Source organism: Pollachius pollachius, assembly GCF_949987615.1.
Source record: "Pollachius pollachius genome assembly, chromosome: 10".
In the NCBI taxonomy this organism is placed as follows: domain Eukaryota; kingdom Metazoa; phylum Chordata; class Actinopteri; order Gadiformes; family Gadidae; genus Pollachius; species Pollachius pollachius.
Genome location: NC_136943.1, coordinates 20610026 through 20636048, shown reverse-complemented (window position 1 = coordinate 20636048; position 26023 = coordinate 20610026). Strand labels below are relative to the sequence as shown.

Here is a 26023-nt window from a genome sequence, read left to right as displayed (position 1 = left end):
GAGGAGCCAGAGATCGAACCAGCCACCTTCAGGTAACCAGCCAACCCGCTCTACCTCCTGAGCTACATGCCATACCGTAATCCCCTCCCAAGAGCCGGCCGGCGGGCTTCCCGCGGGTCACCCAGCGCTGGTGTACATCCAGGCATCAGAGACATAGCCGCTAGCTCTAGCTGCTAGCCGCTAGCTGCTAGCTGCTACCATTACTCAAGCCGTCTCTAATTACGCACCCAGAAGCCGCCAATGTAAAATGTTTGATGTGGTTTATTCCCAGTTCCGAAACGGCCTTAATGACCCGGGAGTGATGAGGGCATTAAACTGTTAGTGATATGGAAGGGATGCCCGCCTTCAATAGAAATAAGACACTATGTATTTATAGATGTATGTATGTGTGTGTGTATTGCACAAAGACAGAGATTGAGAGAGACAGAGCCGGAGATTGACAGACAGACTGAAACAGAGAGGGAGAGAGACAGGGCGGAAGATTGAGAGAGCGAGCGATGGAAAGCCAGAGAGAGAGAGAGTTATGTGATTGAAGTTGTTTTCTGGGAGGTGGAATCTAATAATAATCACCATAGCAATTAGTTTTGGTAGAGCCTTCATATCTTTTATGACCACACAGGTTTAAAGTATCTCTGGATGCCCTTTACACAGAATGCCTTCAGCACTTAAGATCACTCCCATTCAATATTGTTGGAGGATTACTTTATTAATCAGTTTCCCAGTAAGAACAACGCTGCTGATTGTTGCTGACAAACAGGGAGTAGCCTCTCTTTAAACTGACCACAGCCCACCCTGTGATTCTGTGGTCCAAATCCATCAGTCCTCGGTATTTTAATGAATCAAATGGCGAATGGAGGGCCTATATGCTGCTGTCCTTACCTGAGGTGCCTTGCTCAGGGACACCGAGCCAGGGGCAGTTGAGGAATGAAGCACATGCTGTTTCTCCAGGTAATTTAAGATTTCTACAAAATTGCCTTTAACCCTAATGGCTGTGTGAGTGTGCATGCATGTGTGTGTGTGTGTTAGTGTACGTGTGTGTGTGTGTGTGTGTGTGTGTGTGTACGTGTGTGTGTGTGTACATGTGGGTGTACACGTGTGTGTGTGTGTGTACATGTGTGTGTCCATGTGTGACTAAAGGCAGGCAGAAGTGGGTTGAACAGCAGCTGGAGTGCTGCAGAGGGTGGGTCTGGGTGTGCGTGTCTGTGTGCGTGTGTGCGTGCGCACACAGTTCACCCCTTATGAACTCAGCGCAACCCTGGCAACCCCTGAGCCACTCCTAAGGCCCCGTTGTGTTGTGTCTCTTTAGTGCGGGGCAGAGCTCTGTAGCGGATCAATGAACCGCTAACATCTATCACAGATCAATCCCGGGGAGAGCGTGTCATCTCCCCCGGGGGGGGGCGCCCGGGTGTGACGGCGTTTACACCAGGTGAACACGCCCTCAAGAGCGCTGTGTTGGGGGTCCCGCGGCAGCCCTGGGGGGGACACACACACCGCCCCTCTCTTGTCTAATGATGCCGTTCAGCGCCGGCTTTGTAGTGCCTTCCTGTTTGTTTTGTTTTGAAGACGCGCCGGAAGTTCCTTCACCTATCAGAGATTATTTATTATTCAGACGCCGGGAGATGAGAGATGGAGGCACCGCAGTGAAGGCAAAGCACCGGTAAAGTGTGCCATTTGCGTGTGTGGTGTGTGTGTGTGTGTGTGTGTGTGTGTGCATGTCTGACTGAATCTGAGTGCGAGTGTGAGTGTGTGTGTGTGTGTGTCTGAATGAGAGTGTGAGTCTGCCTGAATGTGAGTGTGAGTCCGTCTGAGTGTGTGTGTGTGTGTGTGTGTGTGTGTGTGTGTGTGTGTGTGTGTGTGTGTGTGTGTGCGTGTGTGAGAGAGTCTGAATGTGAGTGTGTCTGAATGTGAGCGTGAGTATGTGCATGTGTGTGTGCGCTCGTGCGTGCATATGATTGTGTTGTGTACGTTCCCGTCTGGGTTGTATAGCCTGGGCTGCTTGTGGTTTGGGAGGAGAGAGTTGTCGAGAGTGATTAAGTACATTGGAATTTCTGGGAACACCGAAAGGCTCTTCAGAAGTCTGAGAGCGCGGAGGTGCTGTTGCGCAATTAGAGAGTCAATCCCGTTTCTATGAGAACAGAGAACAGTAGAAATGTTCCATGTTCCATCGCTAGGGAGAACACAGCAACGGGAGACCAATACAACTGTTTAATGTTCTTGCAGTTGTTCTGCAAAAAGTAATCATCTGCAGAGCTCTGTATGGGTGAAATACCTGTGCCTCACAATGTCCGAGGTAATATAGTCTTTTTCAACGCTTTTACAAGTTGCAGTGAATAGCCATCTGAAGAAACACTTTGAGCACTGACGCAAACCAATGCAGGTCAACAACTGTGCCGTTAATCCATTGAAAATATTCTTCCTCCCTTTCTAAGAGTGCTGAGAGTGGCCCCGTGTTTGAAGGGTGCTGTATAAACAAACCTATTAGCTCAGGAGGAGGTGAAAGTCACAGCTCTTCTCTGTTTTGGCACCGCAGTGATGGAGCGAGCGCCCTGCCGGTGTCAGGACCGCAGAGTCGCCCACCAGCTTCAACAAAGGACTCAAGACTCACCTGTTCAGAGTTTACCTGGACTCTGAACAGCCTCCCCCCTAACCCCCCGCCCCCAGACTCTTCTTACGCACTTATTGTATGTTGTACGCCCTGGTGCTTAAAAGTAGTGCTTAGCATCGTGTAGCGTCTTATCCTAGCTACCTCTGTTTTATATGGGGAATGGTTTAACATAGCGATTGTTAGTGCTTTGCACTTGTTTCTATGAACAACCTAACTGTACAGAGCAATATATTGTTGTTGCTCTTTCTTCTCACAAATGTACTCATTGTAAGTCGCTTTGGATAGAAGCATCTGCTAAACGCCCTGAATGTAACTGAAGTGCGACCTCCTCAGCTGGGGAGGAAGAAGGCCTGTCCGAGCCAGTAGTGCATGATGGTGGTCTGTCCCTCACCTGGAAGTAGAAGAAGGCCTGTCCGAACCAGTAGTGCATGATGGGGGTCTGTCCCTCACCTGGAAGTAGAAGAAGGCCTGTCCGAACCAGTAGTGCATGATGGTGGTCTGCGCCGCGTCGTAGTGCAGCTTCCTCCAGATGAAGCGCGCCATGAGGCTCTGGACCAGCAGGCAGCAGCACAGCACAGGCAGGTTGTGGGCCCGGAAAAGCAGCGCCACCAGCAGCACCAGCCCGCTGTAGATCTCCCACAAGCCTCGGCGCTTCAGTGGGGCGGCGGCGGCGGCGGCGGCGATCTGGGAGCGCAGGAGGTCCTTGCTGCCTGAGAACAGGATGCCCAGCACGAAGACGTATACGAAGCGCGCCTCCACTGTGCCCCTGCCAGAGGAAAGGCATTGAAGAGAGCACGTTGGAAAGTCTCACACACACACACACACACACACACACACACACACAGGTCACAGGGGGAGAGGTTCTGAGACCGCGGTCGAATCACAGAAACGATGCATAATACAGTAAGCAAGCAAAAGTACCTCAAATACCTCCCGTTTGCAACCATCCGGTTTGAAGGCCTGTGCGGTTTAAGGGGTTTACGTTTACATTAAGGGGATTTTGCTGACGATTTTACAGACAGACTGACAACTTACAACCATTCATGCACAGATTCACACATCGACGGCGGAGTAAACCACGCAGGGCGACAGCCAACTCATCAGGAGCAGTCAGGGTGAGGCGTCTTGGTCAGGGACACCTCGACACTGGGGCTCAAACTAGCAACCTTCCAGTTACCAGTCAACCCGCTCTACCTCCTGAGCTGCTGTCTCACCCGACAGCAGAATCTCAGTTCAGGGCAGTGGTCCCGTGAAGCCCTTCTGTGAATGTAATTGTGACAAAGGGCGATGCAAATCAAACAGTGTGTACGTGAATACTCCAACGACATTGGAGCGTGTTCTAAACCGAAACTCACACGGTTGAGATAAGGATCCAGATCACAGCCTCAATGGACAGAGATAGCCATCTGCGGTGGTGTTTTTGTAAATGTTTTTAATTAACGAGAATACAATAGTAGTGCCTGATTAAACATTTAAAGAAATGGTCCACTGGATTTGGAAAATGATTATACCCCTACAGTTATGTACGTCACATTCTGATAACGAGATCAACCACATTTCTGCATAATATCAAGTTATGTAATCTCTAGTCGTATTAATTATAGCCTTCTCCCCTTAGAGGCAGAACGTTTGCCAGTCTACAATAAATTAAATTAAATAAGACGCCAATCATGGACACAATATCTTTGATTGACGACCTCTCCTCCAATCAGGAACGGGTCTAGAACCATCGATGGAATGTAGATGACGTCTTTGCGCCAAACATCGTTTTAATCCCCAATGGCCGATCCCCCCACCCCTGCCCGACCCCCTGGTGTCTTCAATCATACTGAAAGCCAACTTTAAAGCGGTTAGCCACATCACAGCAGCCCGCTAAGATACTTTACTGGGGTAAAAAAAGCCTAAAGTACTCTCTTGACCAAAAGAAATGGATCCTCATTCAGACAGCCCAGGGCCGGGCAAGGCTCCAAAAGAAGTATTTGCATTTCTAAGGCTTATGCCTCCAGAATCCATTTCAAAAGCCATCAATAATTAATAGGTAACAAAAGTCTCAAATTAAACCTTTAAAAGAAAAACTGCAGGCAATTACAAAGGCAATTAAACTCATCCGTAACACATGCAGCATCGTGGCTCAGTGAGCGTCCTGTTTCAGGGCGGGCCCGCGCTGAACAGAACGCCGCGGCTCGCGGCCGGCGCCACCGCGCCCGCCGACCAAGGGCTTCAAACGCACGCCGCCAGGGAACTTGATCTGCAGTCAATATCCAGACACACAAAGTGAAGCAGATAGTGCTAAGTGCGGCGCCAGAGATGAAGGCCCTATTTGTTTCGCGGCGCTCCGGTACAGGTACAAACAAACAACACAACAAAAGCGCGGCCACGGGAGAGTGGCGGAGATTACTGAGGAAGCTGCCGCCGGAGGAGATAAACCATCCCTCTATTATGGAGCGCCTGCGGAGCAACGCGCTAATAAGCATAATGTCGGCGCGGTCCTCGGTGTCTTCCATATTAAACATGCCCTCACCACCGCCGCCATCATCATGTTTTATTCCTCAACCCCAGCGCTTTCCTGGTGCTAAGCTAACAGTTTAGTGACGATCGTTGTGTCGGTTTTGTAGTCTGGGCTGGCTGTACAGCAGATGAGATGTGATATTGAAAAATTGGATTTACATTCAGGAGAGGATAAGCTCAGAGTGTCAGCCGTCACCTCAGGCGTCTGGAAGGAGGGCTGCAAAGTATTACACCGATCAAAAATATCTCCCATCAACCACTAGCGAATGGAAACACATGATAAATGGACTACATTTCTAGAGCGCTTTTCTAACTGGTGGCCACTCAAAGTGCTTTACAATGTTGCCTAACATTCACACACCGACGGCCTTGCTAACCACGCAGGGCGACAAGCCAGCTCATCAGGAGCAGTCAGGGTGAGGCGTCTTGCTCACGGACACCTCGACACTCGATCCCCGGCTAGGAGGAGCCGGGGATCAAACTACCAACCTTCTGGTTACCTGCCAACCTGCTCTACCTCCTGAGCCACATGCCGCCCCCAATGATGACAACGACCACAATGTGAAGGCAGGCTGTGTCTTGGCCTGGCGGATGGTGCGTGAGGTAGAGGACCACGTTCCCTGTGCTCTCGAGCCCAGCGTGGCTGAATTAATCAGCGTCTATGCGTGCCCCGTGTTCGCAGTTCTATCGGCGGCGGCAGAAAATGATAGCCTGTCAAACCAGTGGAACCGATTGCTGGATTCCACCAACATGTTACCTTGGAAACAAGCATCTGCTATTCTACCCTGAATGACTAAGCGAAAGCAGGTAAAGACCGCACATCTCTCCCCGTCGAGCGACGAGGGGAGCATCACCTGGAATCTGTCGCCCGTCAACGTAACATTCAGCGGGGAGACGTTATCGATGGGGGGGGGAGGTGGGGGTAGATGGGTGGTTGGGGGGGAGGGCTTTAGGGTGGGTGGAACGGGAAGAACTGAAGGAGAGGCCGAAAGCCGCGCCTATAGTCACCGGCTCTCTGCAAGCCCACCGCCCCGCCCGTTACCATGGAAATGTCTCCACAGACGAAATGCCACTGGTGGTCTCTGGAGACCCCCATCACAATGGAACCCAGACAAAAGGCGTCCGTCTAATTATGTAACGAGCTGAGCCCCCCAACCTCCCTCCGCCGCTGGAGCGGGGTTGCGTCTTCTTGGCACGATCGTCGTCTCTGGGAGCTCAGCTGTGCTGAGCCTCCCCGTCCTCCCCCTCACCCACTCCCTCCCTCACCCGCTCACTCCCTCCCTCCTCCTCCTCCCCCTCCCTCCTCCTCCTCCGCCCCCTCACCCACTCCCTCCCTCACCCGCTCACTCCCTCCTCCTCCTCCTCCTTCCCCTCACCCACTCCCTCCCTCACCCGCTCACTCCCTCCCTCCTCCTCCTCCCCCTCCCTCCTCCTCCTCCTCCCCCTCACCCACTCCCTCCCTCACCCGCTCACTCCCTCCTCCTCCTCCTCCTCCTCCCCCTCACCCACTCCCTCCCTCACCCGCTCACTCCCTCCCTCCTCCTCCTCCTCCCCCTCACTCCCTCCCTCCTCCTCCTCCTCCCCCTCACCCACTCCCTCCCTCACCCGCTCCCTCCCTCCTCCTGCCCCTAACTCCCTCCCTCCTCCTCCCCCTCCCTCATCCTCCCCTCCTCCCCCTCATCCGCTCCCTCCCTCCTCCTCCCCCTCACTCCTCCTCCCCCGCTCCCTCCCTCCTCCTCCTCCCCCTCACTCCCTCCCTCCCTCCTCCTCCCCCTCACTCCCTCCCTCCCTCCTCCTCCCCCTCCCTCCACCTCACTCCCTCCCTCCCTCCTCCTACCCCTCACTCCCTCCCTCCCTCCTCCTCCCCCTCCCTCCCTCCACCTCACTCCCTCCCTCCCTCCTCCTCCCCCTCACTCCCTCCCTCCCTCCTCCTCCCCCTCCCTCCCTCCTCCTCCCCCTCACCCCCTCTTTCCCTCCCTCATCCTCCCCCTCACTCTTTCCCTCCCTCCTCCTCCCCCTCACTCCCTCCCTCCCTCCTCCTCCCCCTCACTCCCTCCCTCCCTCCTCCTCCCCCTCCCTCCCTCCACCTCACTCCCTCCCCCCCTCCTCCTCCCCCTCACTCCCTCCCTCCCTCCTCCTCCCCCTCCCTCCCTCCACCTCACTCCCTCCCTCCCTCCTCCTCCCCCTCCCTCCCTCCTCCTCCCCCTCACCCCCTCTTTCCCTCCCTCCTCCTCCCCCTCACTCTTTCCCTCCCTCCTCCTCCCCCTCACTCCCTCCCTCCCTCCTCCTCCCCCTCCCTCCCTCCACCTCACTCCCTCCCTCCCTCCTCCTCCCCCTCCCTCCCTCCACCTCACTCCCTCCCTCCCTCCTCCTCCCCCTCCCTCCCTCCACCTCACTCCCTCCCTCCCTCCTCCTCCCCCTCACTCCCTCCCTCCCTCCTCCTCCCCCTCCCTCCCTCCACCTCACTCCGTCCCTCCCTCCTCCTCCCCCTCACTCCCTCCCTCCCTCCTCCTCCCCTCCCTCCCTCCTCCTCCCCCTCTTTCCCTCCCTCCTCCTCCCCCTCACTCTTTCCCTCCCTCCTCCTCCCCCTCACTCCCTCCCTCCCTCCTCCTCCCCCTCACTCCCTCCCTCCCTCCTCCTCCCCCTCCCTACCTCTCTCCTCCTCCCCCTCACCCCCTCTTTCCCTCCCTCCCTCCTCCTCCCCCTCACTCCCTCCCTCCCTCCTCCTCCCCCTCCCTCCCTCCCCCTCACTCCCTCCCTCCTCCTCCCCCTCACTCCCTCCCTCCCTCCTCCTCCCCCTCCCTACCTCTCTCCTCCTCCCCCTCACCCCCTCTTTCCCTCCCTCCCTCCTCCTCCCCCTCACTCCCTCCCTCCCTCCTCCTCCCCCTCCCTCCCTCCCCCTCACTCCCTCCCTCCTCCTCCCCCTCCCTCCCTCCACCTCACTCCCTCCCTCCCTCCTCCCCCTCACCCCCTCTTTCCCTCCCTCCTCCTCCCCCTCACTCTTTCCCTCCCTCCTCCTCCCCCTCCCTCCCTCCACCTCCTGACTAAACGAGAATATCATCTCAGATAGCTGCTGTGTGATTACAGGGGCACGGATAATAATAAAAAAATACCAATAATTAAAAAACAGGCGCCTCGTGTGAACGATGCTCATTACAGTCGCTGCACAACAATGCCACGCTGTAGTCTCCCTGTTAACACACAGCATGCCACGGTGCAGGGTTTATTTAATTAACAAAGCTCATGATAGGCTGGACCTGGGAGGAGGGCCCAAGGATAGACTATGGATAACACATGTGGTTGGCTCATGGTTAAGCAAATCGTATGTGTGTGGGATTGTATGTGTGATGTGTGTGTGTGTGTGTGTGTGTGTGTGTGTGTGAAAATGGTAAATAGTACATGGACTGCATTTATACTGTGCTTTTCTAACCAGTGGCCACTCAAAGCGCTTTACAATTATGCCCACCATTCACTCATACATAGACATACCGAGGGGAGAGTCAGCCATGCAGGGCGACAGCCAGCTCGTTGGGAGCAGTTAGGGTGAGGCGGCTTGTTCAGGGACACCTCGATACGCACACACGTGTGTGTGTGTGTGTGTGTGTGTGTGTGTGTGTGTGTGTGTGTGTGTGTGCGTGCGTGTGTGCGTTTGTGTGTGTGGAGGTTTAGGAGAGGGTTCAGTAGGTACTTTGAAGGTAGTTGCCTTCCTTTCCATTTCCCCTTTATGAAGAGGGTTTGTAGACATCTCTAAACGAGGTGGCAGTCCTACAAACCGCCTCTCTCCGTGTGGAGATACAAGGAGAAAGCGGTCACGTTTGATGTAAGCGGGAGGCGGGTTCTCAGGAAACCTGTCTGTCAGGGGGACGAGAATGTCACCAGTTTGAAAACCTGCTGGTGATATTCAGGGAAAAATGTGCCGGCACAAAAACAGAAAACTGAGGCCACGCAAAATGTGTTGAGTGACTAATCTGATTGTGTAGCGAGTGGTACATCCAAAGCTTTGTTTCAGACGGAGAAGGGGAGACGGGGAGAGAGCGATGGAGACAACAGTCACAGACGTCGACAGGATTTCGTGTGTCCTCTGGGTACACCGTTCCACGTCGTGTCGAGCTGATCTCGCAGAGTGATGCAGGCATTTATCCTGCATCATGCTTCATAATGCCCCCATCTTCGTCACAACCACCGAATGTGAAAACGTTGACACGTGTTCCCGCCAACATCAGACAGATCTCACCCTCTCTGGCGGCAGTGGTCCCTGTAACACCTGCGTTACGCAACACACGCCGACCATGATCATAGTTGATTTAATCCTGAGGACTGATTATGAGCAACAGTGCCGCCAGGTCTTGTTTTAACTGATGTCAATCCACCAGACAAAAGGTCAAAGTTCAGCTCCATCTTCTCTCGTTGTAGGGACCTCGTTAATTCAACTGAGAGCATCGTTCCGCTGTACATTCGGGAGTTATGTTCCCCAGACTACAACAGTCTGGCAGCGGGCTTGAAACAGAGAAAACCAGAGAGACCCAGAGAGGACCAGAGAGGACCAGAGAGGACCAGAGAGGACCAGAGAGACCTCAGAGAACCAGACAGGACCGGAGACACCGGAGATAACCATAGAGAACCATAGAGAACCAGAGAGAACAAGAGAGAACCAAAAAGGACCAGAGAGACCAGAGAGACCCAGACAGGACCAGAGAGGACCAGAGAGGACCAGAGAGACCTCAGAGAACCAGACAGGACCGGAGACACCGGAGATAACCATAGAGAACCAGAGAGAACCAGAGAGGACCAGAGAGACCAGAGAGACCTCAGAGAACCAGACAGGACCGGAGACACCGGAGATAACCATAGAGAACCAGAGAGAACCAGAGAGGACCAGAGAGACCAGAGAGACCTCAGAGAACCAGACAGGACCAGAGACACCGGAGATAACCATAGAGAACCAGAGAGAACCAGAGAGGACCAGAGAGACCAGAGAGACCTCAGAGAACCAGACAGGACCGGAGACACCGGAGATAACCAGAGAGAACCAGAGAGAACCAGAGAGAACCAGAGAGAACCAAAAAGGACCAGAGAGACCAGAGAGACCCAGACAGGACCGGAGACACCGGAGATAACCATAGAGAACCAGAGAGAACCAGAGAGAACCAGAGAAAACCAGAGAGACCTCAGAGAACCAGACAGGACCGGAGACACCGGAGATAACCATAGAGAACCAGAGCGAACCAGAGAGGACCAGAGAGACCAGAGAGACCTCAGAGAACCAGACAGGACCGGAGACACCGGAGATAACCAGAGAGAACCAGAGAGAACCAGAGAGAACCAGAGAGAACCAGAGAAAACCAGAGAGACCTCAGAGAACCAGACAGGACCGGAGACACCGGAGATAACCATAGAGAACCAGAGAGAACCAGAGAGGACCAGAGAGACCAGAGAGACCTCAGAGAACCAGACAGGACCGGAGACACCGGAGATAACCATAGAGAACCAGAGAGAACCAGAGAGGACCAGAGAGAACCAGAGAGAACCAAAAAGGACCAGAGAGACCAGAGAGACCCAGACAGGACCAGAGAGGACCAGAGAGGACCAGAGAGACCTCAGAGAACCAGACAGGACCGGAGACACCGGAGATAACCATAGAGAACCAGAGAGAACCAGAGAGGACCAGAGAGAACCAGAGAGAACCAAAAAGGACCAGAGAGACCAGAGAGACCCAGACAGGACCAGAGAGGACCAGAGAGGACCAGAGAGACCTCAGAGAACCAGACATGTCGTAGACCAACAGTACGGGCTGCCCTCAACACAGCCAACAGGCGTTGCCTGCAGACCTCAGAACACAGCTTCCGGCTGTGTTCACACGACCCATCATTGAGGACGACCTCGGCTTTGCTTACCATTCCCTGTGGCAACAGAGACTGATGATGGACGAGTTCAACACCTCGGCACAACGCCTTGCACACGCTCACACACATGCGTTCACACAGAAACCAATGACATCATCCCAACGGAACGCCGGATTATCCCACCATCAAGTTCACAGAGGTCCACAAAATGCTGTGCTATGGTTACATGAGGATGAATGAATTAATGTCCGAATGGATAATTCATGTAGTGGACAGAAGGTCATGCGAACAAGCGATCAGGGTCAACCCCCCCCCCCCCCCCCCCCTTCTTATTATACACCCATAGTAAAGACTGTGAATCACTCCCCTGAAGAGAAAACAGACACTGACATGCTCTCTCTGTGGCTCCTGAGGTAGGGGTGTGTGTGTGAGTGTGTAAGTGTGTGTGTGTGTGTGTGTGTGAGAATGTGTGTGCGTTTGAGATTGTGCGTGTGTGTGTGGGAGAATGAGTGTGCGAGAGTTTGTCTGCGGGTGTGCGTGCGTGTTTTTGAATATGAGCGCGGGCGTGTGTGTGCGTACATGCGCCGGCGCATACGTCTGACGGGTTGATAGGTGATAGGTGGTGCGTTTTAATGAGGGCGGGGGCAGGGGGGGGTCAGGACAGGACAAGCCCACTGCCGGATGATGAGGAGGCGAGGGGTCACCAGAAAAAAGGAAAAGCAACACAAAGACAAGCCCACCAGGAGCACGCCGCGCGGCAAACTCATTATTTCCGGACAGCGGTCGGAACCAGCTGCAGCAGCCGTCCACGGGCTGCGGCGGGGAGAATAAAGTAGCAGCTGATTGCAAAACGCAGCACGCAGTGAAGTGATCGCATGGGGACTGCCGCCACTTCAGGCCCAAACGCAGAGAGCGTTGTGCGGGCGGGCTTTGTCGATGATGTGCATATCCCTCCAGACTCCGGGGCCCTCTTAATGCCCGCCTTATGGCCGACTATCAAAGGGCTCCCGCGGCTCGTTAACTTTCATCGCACACACATCCCCCAAAAACAATGCATTGTTTCGCATTGTTTATGAATCCAACTTTCCGAGTGCAGATTGTTACGCCGTTACACTGAATATACTCAAAACCATGTACTGGGGGATTGTTATTGAGGACTATATACAGGCATGTGAAAAACAGAGCAGCAGGTTAAGAGAAGTAGAGTTATAGAGGTATAGAGGTGTAGAGGTATAGAGGTATAGAGGTGTAGAGGTATAGAGGTATAGAGGTATAGAGAGGTAGAGGTGTAGAGGTATAGAGGTATAGAGGTATAGAGGTTTAGAGGTGTAGAGGTATAGAGGTAGAGGTATAGAGGTATAGAGGTATAGAGGTATAGAGGTGTAGAGGTATAGAGGTGTAGAGGTATAGAGGTGTAGAGGTGTAGAGGTGTAGAGGTATAGAGGTATAGAGGTGTAGAGGTATAGAGGTGTAGAGGTATAGAGGTATAGAGAGGTAGAGGTATAGAGGTGTAGAGGTATAGAGGTATAGAGGTGTAGAGGTGTAGAGGTGTAGAGGTATAGAGGTGTAGAGGTATAGAGGTATAGAGGTGTAGAGGTGTAGAGGTATAGAGGTATAGAGGTGTAGAGGTATAGAGGTGTAGAGGTATAGAGGTGTAGAGGTGTAGAGGTGTAGAGGTGTAGAGGTGTAGAGGTATAGAGGTGTACGGGTGTAGAGGTATAGAGGTATAGAGGTGTAGAGGTATAGAGGTATAGAGGTATAGAGGTATAGAGGTGTAGAGGTGTAGAGGTGTAGAGGTATAGAGGTATAGAGGTATAGAGGTGTAGAGGTGTAGAGGTATAGAGGTATAGAGGTATAGAGGTATAGAGGTATAGAGGTGTAGAGGTGTAGAGGTATAGAGGTATAGAGGTATAGAGGTGTAGAGGTATAGAGGTGTAGAGGTATAGAGGTGTAGAGGTATAGAGGTGTAGAGGTGTAGAGGTGTAGAGGTGTAGAGGTGTAGAGGTGTAGAGGTATAGAGGTATAGAGGTGTAGAGGTATAGAGGTGTAGAGGTATAGAGGTGTAGAGGTATAGAGGTGTAGAGGTATAGAGGTATAGAGGTGTAGAGGTATAGAGGTGTAGAGGTGTAGAGGTATAGAGGTGTAGAGGTGTAGAGGTGTAGAGGTGTAGAGGTGTAGAGGTGTCTCGCGCCACGGTGGACGTGCCCCCCAACTTACTTGGAAACACTTTGGCCGCCGTGTTGCCAGGGGAACCAGACGTTGCCAACCGCGGCCCGGTAGCTGTAGACCCCCAGGAGGCCGAGGGCCAGGGCTATCTTGGAGACCCAGGAGCAGCGGCGCTGAATCAGGAAGTAGACGAGGACCAGGGAGAGGGCGGCCAGCAGAGACAGCACCGCCCGGTGCTCCGAGCTGCAAACAAAGCATCAATATTACAGGGTGAAGCGCTGGGCCGAGCAATGTCTTACATGTTGTTGCGTGTGTGTGTGTTTTTGTGTGTGTGTTTTTGTATGTGTGCGTGTTTTTGTGTGTGTATGTGTTTGTAGGTGTGAATGTGTATGTGTGTGTGTGTGTGTGTGTGTGTGCTGGTTAGGTGTGTGTAGGAATGTGTGTGTGTGTGTGTGGGATGGTCTTTTTTGTAGTGGATAACATTGGGAATTATTTAGGTGTTATGAATGACATAACAATCACATGAAATGAAGGAGGGCCAGAAACACCTTCGAACAAACTGCACTGTGTGTTTTAGGGTAGAGTGAAAGTAAACTCTATTGGTGTCCAAATGAAAGGGAGAAAAGTTAGCCAAGGTCAAACAATGTCATCCATATCCTGCAGCCAAAGTACAACAAAAAACCCACAGAGACGAAGAACTTAAAGAGACGCGAGTTAAATCCTTAACTGAGTCGGCGTGTAAATGGTTTGAAATTATACCACGTTGAAGTCAGAAAGAGAAGCTGCTATCAGACAGGCAGGTGTCTTTGTGTTTGGAGTGTTTGCTCAATCCCGCACACTCTGGTTCTGCAGGGAGCACTGATAGCTGGAAGGGAGGGATGATACCTCGACCCTGTGAGGTGAGCGATGGGCAGGAAGCTGTGAAGTGCTAAGGGGCGGTGCGGGAGGACGGAGAGGTGGGTTGTCTACATTTTATCCCCCCATGACACACATGTTAAAGAATTTAAAATTTCCCAACATGCTGGCAGAATACTAACGGGGTTGGAGCACTCTCTGCCTTGCTGGTGCCACGGGATGGTCTGAGGGGTAATAACTAATAATAGGGGCTGTAGATGGTCTGTAGGGTATGTTGGTTGATCACTGATCATCTCAGGGATTCTCCTTCACAAATGAAGGCTGCTCCCTGGTTTCATTCTCTGGTGAAGAAACGGCAGAGATGACTCCATGATTCACTGGCGAAGGCTTCAGCAGACTCTAAAGCATCCATCTGTGAGGCTAGGCCAACACGAAAGGACACAAGCTGTTATTGTAAAAACAAAAGGATGACAATCATCAGAAATGTGTCGAGTAAAAAGAATATTTCTAAAATATTGCAAATTAACGCAGAGGAAAGATCTACGTTTAGAGCTGCAGCGAAAAAACACTTTCTAGAATGACGAAGCGCAGGGTTCCAGGGGGCTTGCCTGGCTTCTACCGCGATGCGTCGTGCGACACAGAGCCCAGCGTCTCGCCGGAGGTCTGCTCTCGGACCGCGAAGTACGCACCTGTTAAGCCAGTGGCCCATGTCGGGGAGGTGGGCCCACTGCACCCCCGTCTGGTTCAGGGTGCGCAGCAGCCGGCAGCAGGCCAGGGTGAGTGGGGGGGTGGCCAGGGCCAGCCACTTCTCCCGGGACCGGGGGTCCCCGCCCGGCTGAGTGGGGTCTGACGGGCGCCGGCCCTTCGGCGACAGAAAGAAGCGCTCCTCCTCCTCCTCCTCCTCCTCCCGGTGGTCCCGGTTCTCCCCGATGGCGCCGGGACGCCGCTGCTCCCTGAAGTATTTGCGGCAGACATCTTGGAACACGGCGAGGCAGAGCGTGTTGAGCAGGAAGTACCAGGTCTGGTGCTCCTCCTCCACGAAGCTGCTGGCCGCCAGGCTCAGGGTGTGGCCCACCGTGCCCGCCAGCAGCAGGATGTCCAGCTCCGAGAGGGACCACCCACTACCGCCGCCGCCGCCGCCGCTCTGGGAGGGAGGGGAGGCAAGGGTCATCTCAATTAGGGTCCGAGCCTCCTCTGGACACACAGCAAATTAAGCTACCGCCTGCGTTGTTGTCTTCTTAAAGGGTAACTACACAATGCACTTCATCTATAAGTCTGCTGCCATCCAAAGGTTTCAAAAGGCCTTGCTTGTGTGTTTTGTACATGGCCCAAATTAAGCCCTTTCTGCTTTGTTGTAGTTTTAAAGGGTAACTATACTGGACATATAATTTGTGAGTTTGCTGCCATCTAAAGGTTAAAGCGCATCTAAATGTTAAAAGAAAGACAAGGCTGACCTTCATATTCAGTGGCATAAGCATGAAGAAAGAGAATGTGGAGTAGCAAGACCATAAAAGTTATGTCTCAACTTGTCGCACTCGTCCCTTCAAATGAAATATTAAAGTAGTTCTTATTATTGTAGTGACAACTAATGCCCCAGCAGTGGCATAATATGACGGCGCCTACTGCCTTCAGACATGCGTGGGATTCAGCCCCATCCAGTGGGGTCCTACAGCCTCGTGACCAGTGTGCTACTGGGCCTGGTTTGATTCCTCCACAATCTAGAGGTGGGTTATGTAATAACATGGGTTTTGATGGTTGATGGTGATGAAATCCTATACAAGTGATCAAATCCCTCAGATGAGACTTTTCTGAGGGAAGCAGTAAGAATGGTGGTCAGTCTATGACTCAAAGTGGATGAGATCATGACACGTGATGTATTTCACAGTGTAGGTTGGCCAATCATGGAGGAGCATGAGGGGGAGGAGCTTATCATCTCAGATGTTGTCGTCATGGGTTGTAATAATCTTGATGATTGGATATAATTTCTGAATATCAGGGACATACAAGAGTAGTAACTGCTCACACCATGTCGAAATATTACATTTATTAAAATAGGAATTTATATTAATTAACGAGGAACAAATCAATTCAAACCGGGATTTTGCAATCAAGGAGTCTTGCAAAATCAGCTTCTGGTAATTACTTGAAAAAATAGATCTGAGTAAAGGTGTCATTTTGGAACCAGAGTTTAGCACAACTCCAATCCATCTCCACACGGTGCGAACAGGAGACTTCATTGCGTTTCACTTAGACCTCAATTAGAGTTGACCTTTAAAACCTGCCACTGCCGTGGGCTGGATTCTGGGTTACAATTGCTCTCCGGAAAATTAAGCTAAACTTAAAACTGCTTGGTTGACTCATACTTACACCAACACAGATAACGGCAGCTCATTTTGTTCATTAGAACCGATTCATTTCTGTTCAGTTAATGTATTTCATATAGTATTCAATAAAATTCAGAGGTAGAGTAAGTAATAATGTAAGCACTTTAGGGAAGGACAAAATTAAAAAAAAACATTTGGACACTGTGTTCAAAGGCATTCCCCATCAGCTTTCTAATTTACCTTAGCGATGCAACATTGTAGAAGTCAAACCAACCCATGGTAAACTATTTTATCTTAAACTATATACTAAACTATATTATGTCATTAACGTTATGCTTTGTGAGAGAGACACATTGCAGATATTAAACCAAAACATTGACCTTATGTCATTCAAAGGTTGTATACTTCAGAATATACTATTTTAATTTCATTTCATGGTTTCGCAAATTGTATGAAGAAATGTATACTATAATAATAATACAAATAATAATTTATAGAATGTATAGATTTTTTGGCGTGTCCCGAAGATGTTAAGAAAGCTAAGCTGCAACATGCCTAGTAAGAAGAAAAACGGCCACACCTTTTGCCTCAACACATATCCCGATATTTATATTTATTGATGATTTCGTGTGGCCAATTCTCCTTGGTTCATTGAACGGGAACTCCAAAAAAAAACATTGCTTCTAGGTTGAATACATTTACCATATATTATCATTATCTAGGAAGTATTTGATACCGGTGTCACTCTAAAAGACTCTCGCACGTCCTCTGTTGCCCATTTAAAAAAATGGGGGTTCTCAGGGCTAAACCAGACAGCAGAGACACAAGGCCTGTTTATGCATGCGCACACATACACACCCACACACCCTATTACTGACAAAAAAATGGATGTCTTGCAAGCTGTTAGTATTTATTTCTTTATTTTCTAACCATATTCCAGCTAAAACATGTCATGGCCCATAGGAGGCCTGCCGTGCCCCCCCCCGGCTGAACCAGGGGCCCTGCCCATCATGCCGTCTCCCCACAATGCGGCCTTCACATCTCAAGGCTCCAGGCTCCCACAATGACAACACCTTGAAAGCGAAATGGCACTTCCTGCGTGTCAGCCCATCTCCCTGTCATATTATACACCGATCCAGCGGCGCATGCAGATTGCCCGACACAAACATGCAGGGGTTCCACTTATTCACATGGAGACCTTGGCACTGAAACGCTCCTCTAAAACGATGTGTTGTTCTTCAACGGCATTTGTTGATGCGTCACCGAACCGGGGCAGACAGGGACAAGGTACGCACACGTTCGCATTCCACGTGACACCCCTCCAAATCGGGCCCCATTGTAACACCCGGCATTACTTACTAAAACACACCATATTGAAGAAGCGGCAAACAACTCGCAATGGTGTTTCATGTTGTCTCAAAGCACGGCAATGAGATTCCCACCTCTTCCAGAGCCCCGAAGGCGTTCAAATTGTTCTAACGTTGTTAAACTGAGGAACGAAGAAAGTTCTTGAAAGACGAAGTTCATTGTTGTGTTGTGGTTCATTTTACTGTGGGTAGATTTGCCCGTTTCTCCAGCACCGCTTCGGTACAGTCTCTGATATAAAGACCTTAAGTATACGTTGTGTCTCGTGGTCCAACGTTGCGCGTGTGACAGCAGGATACTTCGCTGGGAGGACAGGGTGCCAAACCAGCGATGCCACAGCCTTGGCTAGCTTCCAGAAGGAGAAGTCTACAAGTTTCACTCGATTTTATTTTGTCTTGTGTGTGTGTGCGATTTTCTATGTTGTGTTTTGAATAAATATCCTTATTGTTTGTTTGTTTGATAAGCCCTTTGAGCAATGTCAGCGGCACTATCCAATCATTTCCTTCCGATACAGAGCACATTGTAGACATGTAGTCTAGAAGGAGACACAATGTCAGGAAAAAGCATTTTGAAGCCATTAAAGCAAACTATTTCTACAACAGCTGTCATCGTAACAACGGCGCTGGTGAAACGATTCCTGTGCTGGTACCCGGTAGTGCATCTTCGCTGTACTGCAAAGCTGAACATTGCCGCATTCATTCTATACGCTGAAACTCATCATTCACATGTATTTATTGCAGCTATTGTTAATCAGTCTGAGCTGCTACCACACTCCATAGTTGAGGTTCTGGTCATGATGGGACACCGTGCGTAATCAGATAGAACAGAGCTCTCAGTCTCCACAGGGAGACCGGTTCAGAGAGGCATTATAATAACTGCGGTATATTATTGAGCATCTCACTAGGGCTGGACTCAAACCAAGAGTGCTGAGGACGGATGACAGATCTGCTGCCTTAAGGCCCTGCTGGAGGCCATCTCCTCGTTACTCGCTTCAACTGAGAGCCGGCCTCAAGACAGCATGCCCCGACACACCCCCAAAGGCCCCGGAAATCACTGGCTCTCTAAACACACACACACACACACACACACACACTGACACAGACGCATGTACACACACACATACACACAATGACAGACGCCGCCACATACACACTGAAACACACCTACTCTGACGCGCACACACTCTGAGACACACGCGTACATACTGACACAGACAAACACATTGAAACACACAGACACTGACACAAACTGAAACAGACCGACAACGACCCACACACACACACACAACCACACACTCTGAAACACACTGACACACGCAATGAAACACACTTACAAACAAACATACACACTGAAACACACCGACACGACTCACCCACAATGAGACAGACTGACACGACACACACATACACACAAACTGAAACACAGACACACACACACCCTTTAACACACCGACACGCCACACATGCACACACTGAAACACACACACTGAAACACACTTGCACCGACACACACACATCGAACTGAAACATACTGACACAAAGCCACACACACACACACACACACACACACACACTTTGTGGTGCAGATCCTTGATACCATCTTCTCATTTGTAATGCTCAAACTGATTTTTTTTTAAATAACTGAATGCATTGCCTCTAAAAACAATGCTGTGAAATAGGGCCAATTATGTAAAAATGTGACTTATAGAAAAAACCCTAGATGCCCAACTTGCAAAAAAAAAATCCTTGCAATATGAGCCATCCAGGCTTAATGCAACTCATGTAATGCAATGTAACTTTTTTGCAATATTATCATGTTCCCCCTGGAACAAGGAGCAAAGAAACAATGAAATACAAACCATATTTCTCATCCGCTCTGTCTTGTGACTGGAGTGAACTTTGGAAAGCCCCATTCACGACTCTTTAATCTTGTTGTGTTTTTGGGGGCGTTGCAAACTTTCAAAAACATGAATATGTTCACGCACCCACGCACATATACACAAACAAGCAGGTCCCCAGGGCCAGCCCGCGCCTCACATCTGCAGTGCATCCTCCTTCGTGGGAAGCTTCCATTGTTCTGGAAAGGTATTGCCGAGTTCAGTTTTCACCCCAAAAATGGTGGAAATTTGGATAGTTAAAACAAGAGAAAGAACTTAAAATGATTATTCAATTTCTTATTCCAGTTTCCACAAAGGCATAACCCAGGATCATCCCTGAGAATTTGTTAAATTTGAAAACCAGTGAAAACTGTTTTATTGACCAAAACATGTTTTGGTAGATATTCACAGGTGGATGGCCCAGATATTCCTGCCAAAAGGGCTTTGATATATCAAACACTCACAGGGAAGGTTAAGTGATAAATCTACTACAATGTTCACGTTTTATCCTCACGTCATGAAAAATGAGATACACTTGACATGTTTCTGTAGTCTTGAGGGAGAACAACTGCACATGAAATATCCCCCGTCACTCAACTACATGGTCCGGTGAGTCATAACAATTCCAGACTATTTGGTGCCTTTTACAGCGGTAGCAATAACCAGATGCGTACAGTATATGCCACATTCCTCAATGTAATCACACAGAGCTGTAAAACAAATGCAAGAAAACACAACATAAAACAAATATATAAGTAATGAATTCTGGCAAAGTGTACAGAAAGGACAGATGGCTGCGATCCTGCTTACTCAGCAGAACCAACACTCCACGAAATAGAGAGACATGGAGACAGGTAGAGAGACAGAGAGAGAGAGAGAGATGGAGACAGATAGAGAGAGAGATGGAGACAGATAGAGAGAGAGATGGAGACAGAAAGAGAGAGAGAGAGACAAACAGAGAGCTAGAGACAGAGAGAGGGAGACAGATAGAGAGAGATGGAGACAGATAGAGAGAGAGATGGAGACAGAAAGAGAGAGAGAGATGGGGACAAACAGAGAGATGGAGACAGACAGAGATGGAGAGAGAGAGAGAGAGAGAGAGAGAGAGAGAGAGAGAGATGGAGACAAACAGAGAGATGGAGACAGAGACAGAGAGATGGAGACAGACAGAGATGGAGAGAGAGAGAGAGAGATCGAGACAGACAGAGAGACCTTTCATTTTTATTTTGGTTTTGCTCATGTCAACATATGATTTAAAATAAGTGAACTGCTTTCTCAAATTACAATTGCCTCAATATGGAATGTTTGAACAAATAAAGTAACATGCAAGACGCAGATCGTCCTCATCTTAAAACACAGAGACTGATCGAACAACCTCTCATTTCATTCCAGCGTTGCCAATACAACTATGGATTAAAATGTGAAAAGTGATTCACCTAATCAATTTAAAACACTAGGGGATCTAGCAACACAACAACGTAATGAATGGGAGAACACCCCCAAATACAGTAGTAGAGCAACATCATTACCACAGGTCCATTATGAGGGGGAGGACGCTGAGGCCCAGCTGAAGCTATGAACATTGATCAACAGATACTGCATCATCATTTTAAACACATCGTCAATAGTGCAACAAGTGGAGTTGCTTTTTTCCCTCAGCAGAGTGCTACGGTTGGATGTGAAAAGAATGCGTAACCAGAATAACCAATATCACACAGGCATCTGGGCTTGGGGATGTTATGCATAGACAGCAATCCTCTGAGCGAGGATGATATTGAACCGGTGTCACTCCTTTTCTCTTAGGGAGCTTTCTCTGTAAAATGTCAAGTGGCCTCAAGCTGGTGTTGACGTCGGTGCGCCCAACCGCTTTCCATCATATTTAACCCAACAGGAGGATAAGCGCAGTTTAAATATCATCACCACCGCATCTCCCCACGCTGGAAAGAGAGTGACGCAAGCATCTCTGAGGCGTGCGTCGAGCGCTCTCTGTGGCTGTACTCCAGAGCCGTGTGCACTCAGCCAGCCGTGCCAGCTGCATACCAAACGGCCGTACAGTTTGAGGCAGGAATACGAGAGTTAACGGGTCGATCGATCCATACCGTTAGGGGACATTAACGTCCCATGTGCGGCGATGGATAGAGCCTGCTTTTCAGAGGGCTGGCCGTATTCACATCTGTCCACGCTGAGCGGAGCAACAACAGCCTTGTTTAACAGTCGGACTAAACCAAACAACAGAATAGAAACACCGGCAGGCTGGCTGTCCTCCTCTGAAGACGTACACTCCAACCCGGGGAGGTTCTCTCTCAGTGGACTTTTACATTCTCGTGCCCATTAGGGCTGCCATTAATTAATGGACGTTAACAATATCGATTGGCTTTAATTAAAGGGTTTTTGATGAGGCCATTAACCTTCCCCTACCAATGCAGTAGCAGTAGTAGATGAGCATTTATTTGAAGAATCCAGAATCAGTGAGACTAGTGTTTTCCTTGTGCCTGACATCCAATAATTCATGAGCCCTGAATCAATGCAGTTGGCTTTGAACATCATTTATCCATCGGATCGCCTCCCAAAAAATGAGGGACTTCCTCCCAACCGCTGGTGGTCTGTTTCGGTATCTTCCTCTTATTTACTGCTACTGTTTCTCTAAAATCATTTCCACAAGCAGACCTCCATCATGAAGCGTGCCAAGTGTGAAAAAGCAAAGACAGCAGACACATCTGCCACCTAATCCTCAAGATCATGTTCTGAAGAAATTGGACATATGGCAGCTACACCGAAACAAAATAAACATGTTTTAAAAACTATACATGGGCTGTGTGAAATCTGATTTCCCCAAACACTAGGTGTTCTGGGATTGGAGTTGATACAACCTTCTAATTTCATGATCCATGAAATGAGCAGATGGGATGTTTCCCTGCCCGTTTGAGAGTGTTTTCTCCAGGTTTCATGGAGCAGACACAGTGTGGATCCAAACACTGTGTACAGTAGGAGGAGGGCCATACCGTAGGCGGTATAAATCACCACAATATTGAGCCATTTTGGGAAAATGCTTTATTTATTTATATATATATATGTATATATATATATATATATACATACATATATACATATATATTATAAGAACAGGTTCCTATAGGTTCCCCCCTGTCCTACAACATGCCTAAGGTACATTTACACATTTGTCAATATGACGCATTTACTAAAAATGTATCAGCCATCAACGGATGGCAGTTTCATAAACAGTGGCCACTTGTATGAGTGGATTAGCTATACAAACTCAAACCATGCTCTTGCCAGCGAAGCCTGAGAAGTAACAGAATCCTATGCGAGGGACAGGCCTATCACAGTGTGCAGTGAACCCCCCCGACAGCGTGTGGGCCCGTATGGGGGTTTGACGAGGACAGATAGCGCCTACATTCCATATTGACCAAGCAACCACTCACACCCTCCTCCTTTGAGTCGTTCCTTCTGTCGTTTATAAATTGCCCCCCCAAAGAAAAAACATTTTTCTCCTCAGATTGGTATCAGAAGCAGGTCTGATTGAAGGGCCAGATAAATCTTCCTTTGCGCCGTCATGTCTTCATGTAAAGCGAGGTGTATAAATCCTCCTCGGTCTCCTAAGCGTCGATTTGTCGGACCAGTGCCCAGATACAAGTGGATCTGTGAGGCACACTATCCTCTCCCCACCCCACCTCACCTCCCCCCCTCCATCACGCACATCGCTGCCTCACACGGTCACTTAGCGCGCGTCAAACTCACCTTGGAAGTCTTCCGCCACGTCGGGATGCGCCGCGTCGCCATGGAGACCAGGACACAGAAGGTGGCGGAGGCAAAGGCGACGGCGGTAAACACCAGGCCCCAGGAGAGGCTGCACAGGTAGCAGGCGCTGCTGGCCGACGTGCACACCAGCACGTGCACGGAGGCCAGCAGCAGACACAGCAGGTAGAAGGGCAGCGAGAGCAGCGCCTGCAGCACAGGCACGTCCACCAGGGCGGCGCCGCTGAGCGCCTCGGGCATGGCGAGCAGCAGCACCAGCAGCAGCTGGGGGGCGGGGGGGGGGGGGGAGCTATGGTCAGGAGGAGGACGACCACACGAACGCCGTCTGTAGCCGTACCGACTCTGGAGTGGCCTTGTCGTTAATGTACATCACCAAAGTTTGGGGTCACTTAGAAATGTCCTTATTTTTTGAAAGAAAAGCTTTTTTCCATGACGATAACATTAAATGAATCAGAAACACCGTCTGGACATTGGTAACATGGTAAATGACTATTCCATTTGGAAACGGCTGAATCTTAATGGAATATCTACAGGTGTACAGAGTCCCATTTCTAGCCACCATCACTCCGGTGTTCTAATGGTACATTGTTTAGCTAATCATCATAAAAAGGCAAACGGATGAGTAGAAAACCTTTTTCATGTTAGCGCAGCTGAAAACTGTGGAATAAAAGGGTGCGTTTTCATGGAAAACATGAAATTGTCTGGGTGAACTTTTGAATGGTGGAGTATACTGTATCAGGACAGTACGGGAGTTTCCCCCTGCGTATAATTCATGCATTGTGTTCCTTATTTAATTTGCTCTCGTTATCCTCCGTAACTCAATGAGCGAGGGGAAGACGGGTGGGGGCTGGGACGTAGGCTAGGGGGTGGGGGGGGCTGTTCCGGCTATTTAACTGAAATAATTGTGTTCCCGCCGCAGAGCTGAGAGACAGTGTGCACATGGATCTCTGCAGTCTTTCTAAAGCATAGGTCTGAGCTGTTGGGAGTCTATTAAATCAGATTTGTTCTCTCGAGTGTGAAGTGCAATTAGCTCAGAATGATTTCAAATTATTGTGTGATTCATTCACTTTTTGCCGCAGCCTCCTACAGTGTATAGTTTCAGTAGTATAAAAAGGCAATGTTGAAATACAATGAATGTTTGAACTGCAAGGGAAGTTCGGTTTTAATGAGCTGTTACGGTGGTAAAACTTTTTCTCATCATGCCGCCAAATCAGACAGAAATTGGTAAACCCTGAAGATAAGGGAAGCCCTTAAAACACCCTTAACTGTAACTGTACTTTACAGCACCGTTAGCACTAAGTCCCTGTTATCACCGTAAATGCCCCACAGCCCATGGCTCCATCGCATGATGCCTCTATTCTCCTCCATTCATACTTTTGAAGACCATTCATATTCCAAAATTAACTAAAAGGCGTCTGTGAGGGGAGGATGATGGATATGAGACGCTCAGCATTGTGACGGCACGCTGCAGATTTTACAATTGGATCTCGTCAGAATTGGCTAGAGCATACAGCCCAGTAATTGGGATGAATACTTCTTAAAAAACAAAAGAGGCCAAAGTGCCTTGAGAACATGACAGCAAATCTCTTGATAGAAAGCACATCCCCCCCCCTCCCCCCCGCCTTCATTTCAAACACACACCATCCCACGAGTACAGGATGCAGCTCTCAGTGAACCGATGACTAACCCAGTACCCCACCGGCCTTCATCTCCTCGAGGCCATCTTGGTTCCTTCTTGGTTCTTATGCTGCATTCAACCAATATGGCGGATATCAAGATGGGTAAGTGGGAATAAATCCCATTGCTCTGATAGTGACACCGATGGTATTCACTTATGCATATGGGGATACGGACACGTTAGGATTATCAAATTAACGACATAGAAAACAAGATCTCTCAAAACCTCTGAGAACACCATCATTAAACAATAATTTAAACCCAAGATATTGGATCCGTCTCAAAGCTCAGACCGGGAAACAAAGCTTGCAGTGTCCTGTGAACGCCTTCTCCCACTCAGAGGGTGGTATCTAGGGTTACTCCGAAATGGCCTGAACAGCCTGTAAAACACCACCTGGGTAGGGGAACTAAAGCTAGCCAGCATTCACAACCAAGATGGCCGCCCGGTGAAAAAGGCACCATTGAGTGAGTGTAATGAGTGAATCTCCACTGCCTCTCACCTGGAAGACGATGACCATGCCCGCCACCATGGAGTACATGTCGTACTTGCCCAGTTGCCTGCTGAGGGCCGAGCTCATGGAGGCCAGGGCCTCTAGGTACTGCCGGAGCACCTTCTTCCCCATGTTGCCCAGCACCTCCGAGGTGTTTCCCTCCAGGTACAGCTTCATCCAGCCGCCGTGGGCCTTCTCCGCCACGCGGAACTGCTCCACGCCCACCTCTGAAAGACAACCACAACAAACCCCGCGTGAGAAAGGAGGCCGGGGGGAGGAAGGGATTTTGGTCATTTACATTCACATTTACATATAATAAGAAATGATAAATGGGATTTATATAGCGCTTTTCTAGGACGCAAAGTCGCTTAGGGCATTTAGCAGACGCCTTTTTAAGGATATTCATAGAACCAAGTGTAAAGAACGAACAATTGCTAGGTTAACCCATTCCCTGTATACAACAAAGAAAGCCAGGGTAAGATGCTACACAACTGAGTACTTTAACTAAGCACGACATACAATAAGGGCGCACATTA

The 26023-nt window shown here is 49.8% G+C and overlaps 1 protein-coding gene across 1 annotated transcript in view; it reads right to left on the bottom strand.

Annotated features, from left to right (window-relative positions):
* Positions 1-26023, bottom strand: part of pigg (phosphatidylinositol glycan anchor biosynthesis class G (EMM blood group)) — a 54418-nt gene that overhangs the window by 11038 nt on the left and 17357 nt on the right. The window contains exons 7-11 of the mRNA XM_079745433.1: positions 25497-25714; positions 23302-23583; positions 14667-15121; positions 13174-13365; positions 3056-3371 (exon numbers count right to left, since the gene is read on the bottom strand). Of these exons, the coding sequence (XP_079601559.1) occupies positions 3056-3371; positions 13174-13365; positions 14667-15121; positions 23302-23583; positions 25497-25714 (1463 nt within the window). The remainder of the gene's footprint in view (positions 1-3055; positions 3372-13173; positions 13366-14666; positions 15122-23301; positions 23584-25496; positions 25715-26023) is intronic.